This window comes from Hypanus sabinus, chromosome 8 (assembly GCF_030144855.1).
Source record: "Hypanus sabinus isolate sHypSab1 chromosome 8, sHypSab1.hap1, whole genome shotgun sequence".
In the NCBI taxonomy this organism is placed as follows: domain Eukaryota; kingdom Metazoa; phylum Chordata; class Chondrichthyes; order Myliobatiformes; family Dasyatidae; genus Hypanus; species Hypanus sabinus.
In genome coordinates this window covers 157457703-157469971 of record NC_082713.1, presented here as the reverse complement: position 1 = coordinate 157469971, position 12269 = coordinate 157457703, and the positions used below count along the sequence as shown (strand labels likewise).

Genomic DNA, 12269 nt, shown 5'->3' with positions numbered 1-12269 from the left:
AATTTATATATATTTTTCTTATTGTTATAGTAATTTTATGTTTTGCACTGTACTGCTGCCATATTAAGAGGAACAGACAGAGTGAACAGCCAGCACCTCTTCCCCAGGGCACCACTGCTCAGTACAAGAGGACATGGCTTTAAGGTAAGGGGAGGAAGTTCAAGGGGGATATTAGAGGAAGGTTTTTCACTCAGAGAGCAGTTGGTGTGTGGAATGCACTGCCTGAGTCAGTGGTGGAGGCAGATACACTAGTGAAATTTAAGAGACTACTAGACAGGTATATGGAGGAATTTAAGGTGGGGGGGGGGATATATGGGAGGCAGGGTTTAAGGGTCGGCACAACATTGTGGGCTGAAGGGCCTGTACTGTGATGTGCTATTCTATGTTCTAAAATGAAAGAGACCCACAGCAACAGAGGTGCAATACAGGTTAGCACTATTAAACCTTATTCTGATTCCTGTCTTTGTTCTAGCCAGCAGTGATCGTAAGAGACATTGATGGTTGAAATGATGGCTTTGGTACATTGTAACACAGCCAGCACCAGCGGAACATTTCATGGAAAGAGCTGAATGGTGCTAATACGAGAAAGCTGCCTGAAAGCGAAGGAGTTCACCACTGTCCCACCAGCAGGCAGAATTTCCCACTTTTCCCCTCCCCATGATCTCATCAACCCACAGCTGTCGGTGCCCCGTGCAAACATTCCCAGGTTCATAGGGAATACCTCGCACACAGAAGTATTGGACATCAAATCTTGAAAAATATCGGCATGCTCAATTGCTCCATTATTAAAGGATTTGTCGAGAGGTGTACGAAGGGCATAATCTGCATAACTGGCAGCTTGGCAAGTTCTAATGTCACTCAGTGAGACTTTGATATTTAATCACTGAAGAGCACGGAATGGAAAGAATGACCTGCCTCCCTCACGCAGAATGCATTGTCAGGGAAGCAATGGAAAGATGTGACATGAAAATACTGGAGAGGGGTTAGGCAGATATTTCAGGGTGTAAATGTTAAGCTCTTGGAACGGGTCAGAGCTTTTTTTAAAACCCCACCTTGCACTTTCTCACATTCTTTCTGAATGTTTCTCCATTGCAAAGCTTCAAACTGCTGTCAGCAAAATTTCCTCTTTCAGGAGCTCATCTTTTTACTGGATATCTCAACCAGTATGCCTGCTAGTCAAGAGACTGCTATTGCAGTTTTGAGAAGATGATACGCAAGTTTATTTCAACTGCTGTGTTAATTATTCCTGCAAGTGTTCTGACCAGAACTCTGTAATCTTGTTTCCAATTTCATGCTAAGTGTCCTCAATCCCTACATAGACCCTTCAGGTGCATTTGTACATGCTGCAAAATCTAAAATTGGTGTGTACAGAAAGCCCATTGTAATATTGATACACAGTGCTGGAGACACGAGAGACCCCAGACTCATGTGGGGACCTTAGAGCAAAAAAAAACAAACTGTTCAGGGATCTTCACAAAGTCAGGCAGCTTCTTTTCCACAGCCGGCCTGTGCAGGCCAACTCATTGAGTATATTTAAGGCAGAGGCTGATAGATTCTTGATTAGTCGGGGCATGAGGGATACAGGGAGAAGGCAGGAGATTGGAGCTGAGAGGAAAATGGATCGGCCTTGATAAAATGGAAGAGCAGACTCGATGAGCCAAATGGCTTAATTCTGTTCCTAAATGTTGTGGTCTTTTGTAGCAAAGAGTGGACAATCAATGTTTTGGTTTCAGATACATATTATGATATTATGGATTGAGACCAAGTCTCCACTCTTCACAATGTCCTGAACGAATAGAGAATCTTGCTCTAAGTTTTTGACATTGGTAAATCCCACTTGCTCGAGAATATTGTGTCAGGTCGAAGAGTTGCAACTTCCATCAGCTACAACATGATTTCACCACTGACCACATCTTTCCCTCCCCTTTCTGCATACTGCAGTAATCAACCTCTCCTGTGATTCCTTGATCTACTCATCCCTCAGCAGTTTGTGTTTTGCCTAAGAGATGAGAGGAGTGATTCTCCCTTTAGCATCAACAGAAGAAACTTGAGCAAGATCATTAGGCAAGGATTGTTAATTTAAAATGTATTTGCGATTCATTTTAATTTTAAAATTAAAACCTCTCTTTGTAATCTTCATAAGAATTTAAAATCTCTAAATCTTAAGCCATTTAAAGTACTCTTAGTTCAAATGCTTTAGTAATTAGAACTAAAGGTCAGCGGTTAGAATTTTTTTTTAAGTTTCTTTTCCTAATTGATCTATATTCATTGATTTTATGCTTAAGAAGTTTACAGACATTTTGAGTGATAAAGAAATATTCAGGTTGACAGTTCTGGCTAAGTGTAGGGTTATAGCCTATTGAACAATTAGTACATTTTTCACATTTTATGAACAGGAATTCCCCATGTGATACTGTATCCAATATTGACATGCAAGAGCATACTGTACAAGGGAGCTCAACATGGGTAATTCTCCCACCAGATTCAGCAGGTTCCCCTGGAAGGATGTCCAGAGGCAAGTTCACTCCTTTTGTTAAAACGAAGGAGGTTGCCACGGTGATCCTGTCCCATCCCTGCCCTCCACCCTTTTTATATCATCTATCTGTCTTGTGGTCCAGTTGTAAGCTCTTGACCCAAAACATCATCTTGTCCACTTCCCTCTGCAGATAAAAGGAGTGTTTCCCCAGCATTTTGTGTTTTGCCCAAGTGATGGGAGGAGTGATTCTCCCTTTAGCATCAACAGAAAGAATTTGAGCAAGATCCTAAGGCAACATGGATTAATTTAAAATATGTTAGTGATTTGTTTTAACTTGTTAAAAAAACTTCCATTCTAATCTTTATAAGAATGACTGTATAATTCTGCCTCATTAAGCATTCACAGATAAACATTGTTCACCACTTTTCAATCCCACTGTCAATAAATCTAAAAACATGTCAATATATGCCAGTTACAGTTAACTGAACAGCACACGAGAAACAGACGTTACCTGTGCTGCAATTGTTTGGTTTATTCTGACCTGCAGAAAAATAAAAAAATATTGGCAATTAAAATGATATTTCATAAAATTGAATATTTAATTTGTTTCAGAGAAAAAGTAGATTCATCTCAATGCAGGGTGAAAATACGTCTCTACCCAAGGAGGTTTAAGGCATTCCTTCCCTCCGCTAGCCTGCAGGTCACCCTTGGGCAAGGTGCAGCACCTGTTTAACCACCCCCTCCCACCCCGATCAGGGTCACGTGAAGCCACAGGAGCAGGTGGTAGCTGGTGCGTATCACAAGTCCTGGTTATGAGAGCACTGAAATCAGGCAGACATTCTCTGCAGTGTATTGATAATAGCTGGGGTCACCCATCTCGTAAAGGCGCTGCCCCCAAAAGAAGGCAACGGCAGATCATTTCTGTAGAAAAAATTGCCAAGAGCAATCATGGTCATGGAAGGACCACAATCGCCCACATCATACGACACAGCGCACAATGATGATGATACTGATACTCTTGTGATTCTGCTTTCCAGTTTTCTGTGAACAGAAGTGACTTAAAATAAAATAAGCATTTCAGAGATATTCCTTGAAATAAATCAGATGACTTTCATATTTCTATATGACATGCGTCAAAGCTGTTTGGCCAGATTCAATACCAGCACTCAGAGCATTCCCAGTGTTATTTCCTGGTTAAGCTCCCTGTAGTCTATGTCCATTAATACCTGAGTCTCCTAACAATTACTTACATGAGGAACAATGTCTAGCCACCAATTAACCCATCAACTAACTCATCTGTGCAATTTTGAAAGAAACCAGAAAAACACACAAACTCCACACAGAGAGTCACTAATCCCCCCATTTCAAAGCTTCAAAAACTCCTAAATGCTAGTATGATTCAATATTAAAATATTTTAATGGAACATTAAAGAACGCTTTACCGATTTTGGTGTTGCCAGTCTTTACAAACGTATGAGGTGGTATAGTCTGGAATGGTTCCCTATTAAGAAAAGAAACACAATACAAGCACATTAGTTGACCACTTTCATACTTACATTATTACACATTCCAGTAATTAATGATTAGACCGAATTGATGTGGCCTGGCAATGTACTCTTTCCCTGTTTGAGGGCAATAAGATTGTTTCTTCTTGATGTGATCATGCAGAATTAATTGTCAATAAACCTGATCGCTTTAACACTGTGATCCCTCAAAACTGCAGCTCCTGTCAACAGGAGAACCTCACTAAAATCCCATTGCTTTTTTATAGTACTTTTACATACATACAGTATGTGACTCTAGTGAGTTCCAACTTCTATTCAATTAATTTCAGCAGCACCAGAGAAGTGAAAAACAGTGGCATTCATTTTAAAATGTAACAATTTTATAGATAAATCAGAACACAGAACCTTCTTATTTTACAACTAAAGTATACACTTGGTAGTGTAAATAAAACAAGTCCTTAGAAGGGACCCTCATAGGAGAAAGTAGAACAAGAGTCAGACAGTGATGGGTGAATATTGAACCAGTTTAATGTACTGTATATAAAATTTAAAAATGTTGCAAACATTCAGCAAATTTGGCAGCAACTGTGGAAAGAGAAATGTACTTTTAGTGAGTTAACCCTGGATTACAAACATGTAGCTGCAAGCACAGCACTTAACTTTTCCTCTAATTTTTCCATTCCACTTCGATTGAGAAGGTTATCCCACTCTATAAATGACCCTCTCAAATCCATACTACGCCACATCGATGTGTGTAATAAACCAATACAGGACTTAACAGTACTTTAAAACAATTAAAATAATACAGCATTCAGATCTTTTTACCATTTGAAGTCATTCAAACTGTTCCTCAGATGAAGAGCTTGGAATTGTTCTTGCAGCTCTGAAAGAAGTAGATGCATCCCTCGAATAGATCTTGTCCTGGCTGTGCTATCAAACTTGCGATATAATGCATATAATATCCTTTGATAATCTGGATTACTAGATGGATAAAGCTGTAAGGGAAAACAATTATAATAATAAATAAATTCATATTATTATGTGTAATCGTCATTCTCAAATTATTTTACTCCAGTTTAATTATAAAAATACATTATTTGGAGGACAGAAAATATTAATGAAAAAGTAATTGAGGTTTCGGTTACAATTTGATAAAGGGTTTCAAGTTTAGCAGGCTTGCCATCCGGGATCTGGCTCACTGCCCAATCCCACTTTCTATTACTGGATGCAAAGGGCTGCAAGTGTTGACCTTCTTCAGTGAAGAGATGCCTCATGAGGAGGAGAAGGCTACCATGGAAAATAAGCTTCAGATATTATATCTTGACACACCGCTCCCAAATGCCCTTTTTTAAAAAACAGATATTTTAATAGTCTCAGAGTCAAGAGATATTTTAAAAGCTAGGTAAATAAAAATATACATTTTTAAAAGCACAGCTGTAAACAACTTATTAAAGAAAAATCAGCAAGCGTTTCTCTGCTTCCTCAGGAGCAGCAACCAAATTAACCGAAGAACTCTAACTCGCTCGTGCTGCATCACTGAGCTCAACAGCGTGTCCAGTGATGAGCTTCCATCCAGCTCTAATTGGACTTTTGCCATTCATCTGAGCCACGATGTGCAAAAATGACTGAAGTCCATTGGTATCATGTTGGAATCCTGGTCAGCCAAGAAAAGCTTAAATGGGTAAGCCTGTCACAAATTAGATTTAAGTATAAAATAAGGACTTTTGATCTGAAAAAACTCCGACATTTATTAAGCCCATCATTTGGTTGTAGGTAACAACATAGCCTTAAAATTGTATCTACCTACCAACTGAAACTTCCCTTGGCTCTTGAATTCCATTTGAAAGTGACTAATGACTGTTACATCTCTTGCACTCAGACAAAGTTCACGTTTCTGGAGCCAGCTGTTACTCTGCAATTAAAATTAATGGTGAAGGCCAGTTAACGGTTAAGCCAACTTGGCAACAAATAAAATATGAACAGAAAATACTGGAAGCGCTCAGGTAGTCAGGCTGCATCTGAGGAGAGAGAGGGAAGTTAATGTTTTGCACTGAAGACCTTACAACAGTAATTTCAGATTTGACTGGGTGTATTTAACGACAAAAGGCAGACAACGAGGAAATGAAGAAACAAGATGGAAGCCAGCATTGATGATAAAGGATTCAAAAGGCAAAAAGACTTCTGAAAAGAACAAGGATGGATTGTAGTGGTGTGGTGCGAGGAAGAGGATGAGGGTGCCAGATTGAAGTGTAAGGGCCTCAACATGAATGGACTCCTGACTCCACATACTATGTAGTCAAGGGAACAATAACCTGCTTCAGTCTGGTCAGTGGAGGTCTAACTGTGGCTCATTACCTCTGCTAAAGGGAATAGTTTCCCACCACAAGCTGGCCAAGTACCGATATTCAAAGGATTAAATAGTTTCCTACCACTCAAAAGCCCAGTTTCCCTGTAGCAATAGCTTTTGTTGTGGTTGGTTATTTAATAATAAATTAGCCCTCCTGCATTTTGAATCATTCCAGTGGTGATCAACACCATAAAAGGAGTGTAAGGACAGCCGTCACTGAATGGAAAATATCATTCGTGGCAGTAGAAACATAGAAAACCTACAGCACAATACAGGCCCTTCGGCCCACAAAGCTGCACCGAACATGTCCCTACCTGAGAAATCACCCAGCTTTACCCATAGCCCTCTATTTTTCTAAGCTCCATGTACCTATCTAAAAGCCTCTTAAAAGACCCTATCATATCCGCCTCCACTACCGTTGCTGGCAGCCCATTCCACGCACTCATCACTCTCTGCGTAAGAAAGTTACCCCGACATCTCCTCTGTACCTACTCCCCAGCACCTTAAACCAATGTCCTCTTGTGGCAACCATTTCAGCCCTGGGAAAAAACCCTCTGATTATCCACATGATCAATGCCTCTCATCATCTTATACACCTCTATCAGGGTCACCTCTCATTCTCCTTCCCTCCAAGGAGAAAAGGCCGAGTTCACTCAACCTATTCTCCTAAGGCATGCTCCCCAATCCAGGCAACATCCTTGCCAATCTCCTCTGCACCCTTTCTATGGCTTCCACATCCTTCTTGTAGTGAGGCGACCAGAACTGAGCACAGTACTCCAATTGGGGTCTGACCAGGGTCCTATATAGCTGCAACATTACCTCTCGGCTCCTAAATTCAATTCCACGATTGATAAAGGCCAATACACCATACGCCTTCTTAACCACAGAGTCAACCTACGCACTCGGACCCCAAGATCCCTCTGATCATCCACACTGCCAAGAGTCTTACCATTAATACTATATTCTGTCATCATATTTGACCTACCAAAATAAACTATTTCACATTTATCTGGGTTGAACTCCATCTGCCACTTCTCAGTCCAGTTTTGCATCCTATCGATGCCCCGCTGTAACCTCTGATACCTCTCCACAATGTCCACAACACCTTCAAACTTTGTATCATCAGTTTGATTACTAATGCCATCACACACAAAAAGATGTTACTACCTCCAGCAGTTTGTTAATCACTCCAGAACAAGGGAGGTCGAAGTATTTATGACCACTTACTTACACAATGAAGAGATTGAGGAGTATGCAGACACACCATGTGGTTGTCACAAATTTTACAACTCCACTGATTTATTTCAGGAGTTCTGATGCATACATGAAGGGGGAAATTTAGGAAGAATGAAGTACAGGAGGAGGGAGAAACCCATGTGGAATACAAACATAGGCATAATCCCAAGGTCAAATAGCTAGTTTCTCCTATTCTCCTGTTTTAGCATAATAGAATAATTGTTCTAAAGACTTTCAGAATCTTACCTTCAATCTTGCAGATTGATGTACATTTTCTAAAGCTTCGTATAGTTCACTTACTACAGATGCACCAGATAATAGCAGCCTGAAAGTATCTTCCAGCAGGAAATCTTTGGTGATGCGATCTGCAAAAGCTATGTTATCATCCGCTTCAAAGACAGGCTGTTGGTGTACCTGCAAATTAAAAGGTTAGCTTATAGTTCTAATTCTGACCATCTCAAAACTTTCATGGTTCAAACAATGGTCAGATTGTGTTCAAATTTCTCAGAGAAAGATCAGACCATCAGATAATACAGACACCTGACAAGTAACCAATTTGACAAATCCATAAACTAGGAGCAACTTGAATAAAATGTCAACTTATCAAACTATTCCAGAAAACGTCCATGAAACAGTTGGCACCACTTATCCAACAGAATTTCTCGATTTGACAATCCAGCTTGTGAAGTATTTTTATGATCATTAAAATATTCTGAAGGCTTTGTTTTTCACAACTTATTCTCAAACCTGTAGAAATCTTCAAGTTCTTTACAATTTAAGAATTCCATATAACAACTTTAATACAAAAAACCAGAATAGTTTAAAATGTTCCTGTATTTACATCATTAACACAGTGGGTATATTGAAGTCCCGAGGATTTAGCCTGAAATCTAAGCCATGATTATAATTTCTGGGATTTCAGTGATTTATTTTGCAATTGTTTTATGTTTTGATCTCTGTAATCTGCATTCTAATTGCTCGTTGTTTCACTATTTGATTTCAGGGCTCGGGCCTGGCAGAGCCTTCACGTGGGCATGGCCCCATACTGCATAATGACGCAGCTGCAACAGTAGAGGGAGAAGGACTGATATTGGGCCCAATGACAGAAGACATCAGCCTTGTTGCTATTACAGCAGCAACACTTTAGCGCTTGCTTTATCATGAATTCAATATTCCATCATAAGCAAACACATGCACAGGGACGTTAGCCAAGAATTTCCCTTGGCAATGTTAATCAAAAACTAGTGTACGTACAGCACAAGAACAGGCCCTTAGTTGTGCCGAGCTAATGTTATACCATATCTAACCCCATGATCCACATCCCTTCATTTATTGTACATCTACGTACCCAAGAGCTTCTATCACGCCTGCCCCTATTAGTAAGTAGATGTTCGGCACAGCATTGTGGGCTGAAGGGCCTGTATTGTGCTGTAGGTTTTCTATTTTTCTATTATTGCCCTGGTAGTGTGTTCTACTACTCTCCGTGCAAAAACAACTTGCCCCACACCGCTCCTTTGAACACTCCCATCCCACCTTAAAGGCATGCCTTCCAGGATTAAATATTTTGACCCTGGGAAAAGGATACTCACCTTTTATATATGCTTCTCGTGATTTTATAAACTTCTCTTATGTATCTGAGGTATTTTGGCTTAAATGGGAAAATATATTTTGGCTACTACAGCAGCTTCAGCTGAAAACCTAACTAGAATGCAATAATAACAACATTCAAGAGATACTTGGACAGGTACAATGAATGAGAAAGGTTTAGAGCAGGGGTTCCCAACCTTTTTTATGACAAGGACCAATACTATTATGCAAGGGGTCCTTGGACCCTTGGTTGGGGACTCTTGGTTTAAAGGGAGATGCGCCAAAAACTGGCAAATGGGACTGGCTTAAAAGAGAATTGTGTTTCCATATTGTATTACACTATGTCTAATAAAAACAAAAGAAAAAGCCCAGATGCTGGAAACAGAAAATACAGGAAATATTCAGCAGCATCTATGAACAAGGAACAGTTAAATGTCCAAGTCGAAGAGCCCTTGTTAGAAATGAGCAGAGTCTTTACCCTGAAGATCAGTTCTGTTTCCTTTGCATCGATATTGCCTGACCCATTGCGTGTTTCCAACATTTTTTTGTTTTTATTATAATACAAGCATGCGTTCAATTTATAACTCCATATGTAATGCACACTGATTTATATTGGACTCTTAAACAAAACCACTTTTGGCTGGCCCACATGTGCGAGACGATATAGGACTATTTTTAACATATTGCATGGCCTTCAAATCAGCCCAGCATCCCAAGTCAGGAAATGAAACTCATTTGATCTTGAGTCTCCTGTGCTCTGCTGGCCTCTAGTGAGCATTTAAAAATTTTTCTTTACTGTGTAAGGAAGGATGCTGCACTTATTGATGGCATGCCAGTCATGATCCAGGGCAAGCAAAGAAGCCAAACTAAGCAAAGAATGGTGTCAACCAGACTCGATAATGAACATAATAGTTCTTTATACATTCCTTGCCACAATACTGCACCTCATCTCCCACAGAACTCCTGGGGGAATTGGGCAAACATTCAGAATATCCTAGTAGCAGAATCTTGGAATCAACGAGATCTGGCTTCCGCTCCGGTTTGATGAGTACTGAGGGACTTATGAGGCTAATGTGGGAATCACAGACTATTCCCCAGGTGGGACAGATAATCTTGATGGGGTGGGCAGGCTGGTAGCCTCCTCCTGCCACTTACATGGACTTGTATGTGCTCCCCACGCAGTACCAAAATGCTCCTGCATTATGTTGAACTGTCATGGGCCATTGGAGATGTTGCATTTTTTCCCCAAGGAGGCTTTTAGCATGTCTATGGGGAGCTGTCCAGGAATTTGAAGCTTCTCACCCTTTCCACTGCTGACTCTGCGTGAAGACTGGTGTGTGTCCTCTCAACTTTCCCTTCCTGCGGTCCACAACAAATTCCTTAGCAACGTACACAAAATGCTGGAGGAACTCAGCAGGTCAGGCGGCACCCTTGGAAATGAAGAAACCATTGACATTTTGGTCCGAAACTCTTCATCAAGACTTAATCAATTCATTGTTTGGCTGATGTTGAGGGCAAGGTTGCTGTTGTGACACCATTCAACCATCTAATCTATCTCATCCTTGTACATCTTTCTTTCATTCCCAACAGAGATTCTGCCAGTGACACTAGTATCATCTCCAAACTTATAGATGGTGTTTGAAATGTGTGTAGCCACATAGTCATATGGGTAGAGAGAGTAGATTAGTGGGATAAGCCTGCATCATTGAGGTATGGCTGTGAAGACCTGTACTGTCTGTGGTCTCCCAATTAGGACGTCAAGTATCCAGTTGTAAAGTCCTGAAGCCTGTTGGTTAATACGGAGGGAATTGAATGAATGCCAAGCAGTAATTGATAAACAGCAGCCCGATGTGGCCACTTTATTAAGTACACCCCTTCACGAATACAAATATCTAATCAGCCAATCATATGGCAGCAATTCAATGCTTAAAAGTATGCAGATACGGTCAAGATGTTCAGTAATTGTTCATACCAAACATCCGAATAGATAAGAAATTAGATCTAAGCAATTTTGACCATGGAACGATTCCTGGTGCCAGACAGAAACTGCTAATCTTTTGGGATTTTTACGCAGTCTGATAAGTCCCGAAAAGCACACACTCATCCACACAGTTCTCAATGCAGTCGCTAACAGTAATAACACTGACCTGTGTCACCCAGCTCACTTAATAAAAACCCACCAGGGGTGCTGTGTGTTTAATATTTCAGTAATATTGTAAATATATTGTTTGATTAAGCTATTCTTTATGGGTTATATGTAATAGTACGTGAATGGCATACGTCATCACACACAGGTGTGCCTCACTTGAAATTAAAACTAAATGAAGACCCGCTCTCCTGGGCACCCATCTTACAATTTCTCACAATTAGTATCTTATGTTTTGGAGTTACAAAACATTACAGTGGCAACGAGGAAGTGTTAAACAAACCCACGATGACTACCTACCCATTGAAGTGCATGACATTAAAGTTTTTAAATGAACTCTGCAAGAAATGGCCAAGTTAAAAAAAATGCAGAATGTGTTCTTTGGAAGGGAAGAGTCATTCGAATAAAAACGAAAAGCCAGAAAATGGATGAGTTCACTGGTTCGTAACAGCGAGTACCGGCAGAAATGGCTCATTACATCAGAAAGATAGAGAAGTTCAACAACACATCAGATAATTGAATATTGTGCACTGAACTGATTGACCTGTATTTTAACGCAAATTGAATAGCCAATGAGAAATAAGTACCAGTTTTGCTGAGTGCAAAGGGTTTAAAAGCATACAGTTGGCTTAGACATTTTGGCTACTCCAACCAAACCAGCCAAAATGAGCTTTGCTGACACATAATGCAGGAATACATAGGACCAAAACCACTGCTGATTGCAAAACACTTTCAGAAGCAGAATCAAAAGCTTACTCATACTCAATAGCTAAGCAATGTTATGTCATGCTTATATTCAGAGAAGATTCGTTGTTCAATTTCTGAATCAAGACTTTCTAACACATGGAGACCTGTTTTGAATTACTTTCAAAATCTTTGATTTATTATCAAGAACAGAGGTTGCCTAATAATATGTTGTACTATATGATAAGGACTTTTGTTTTCCTTTTCCTTTCTTTACCAAACAGCTTT

At 40.1% G+C, this 12269-nt stretch overlaps 1 protein-coding gene across 3 annotated transcripts in view; it reads right to left on the bottom strand.

Annotated features, from left to right (window-relative positions):
* cped1 (cadherin-like and PC-esterase domain containing 1) overlaps positions 1–12269 on the bottom strand; it is a 241290-nt gene that overhangs the window by 124432 nt on the left and 104589 nt on the right. For all 3 annotated transcript variants that reach the window (XM_059978328.1, XM_059978329.1, XM_059978327.1), the window contains exons 9-13: positions 7811–7978; positions 5789–5893; positions 4807–4976; positions 3919–3977; positions 2988–3017 (exon numbers count right to left, since the gene is read on the bottom strand). In XM_059978328.1, the coding sequence (XP_059834311.1) occupies positions 2988–3017; positions 3919–3977; positions 4807–4976; positions 5789–5893; positions 7811–7978 (532 nt within the window). The remainder of the gene's footprint in view (positions 1–2987; positions 3018–3918; positions 3978–4806; positions 4977–5788; positions 5894–7810; positions 7979–12269) is intronic.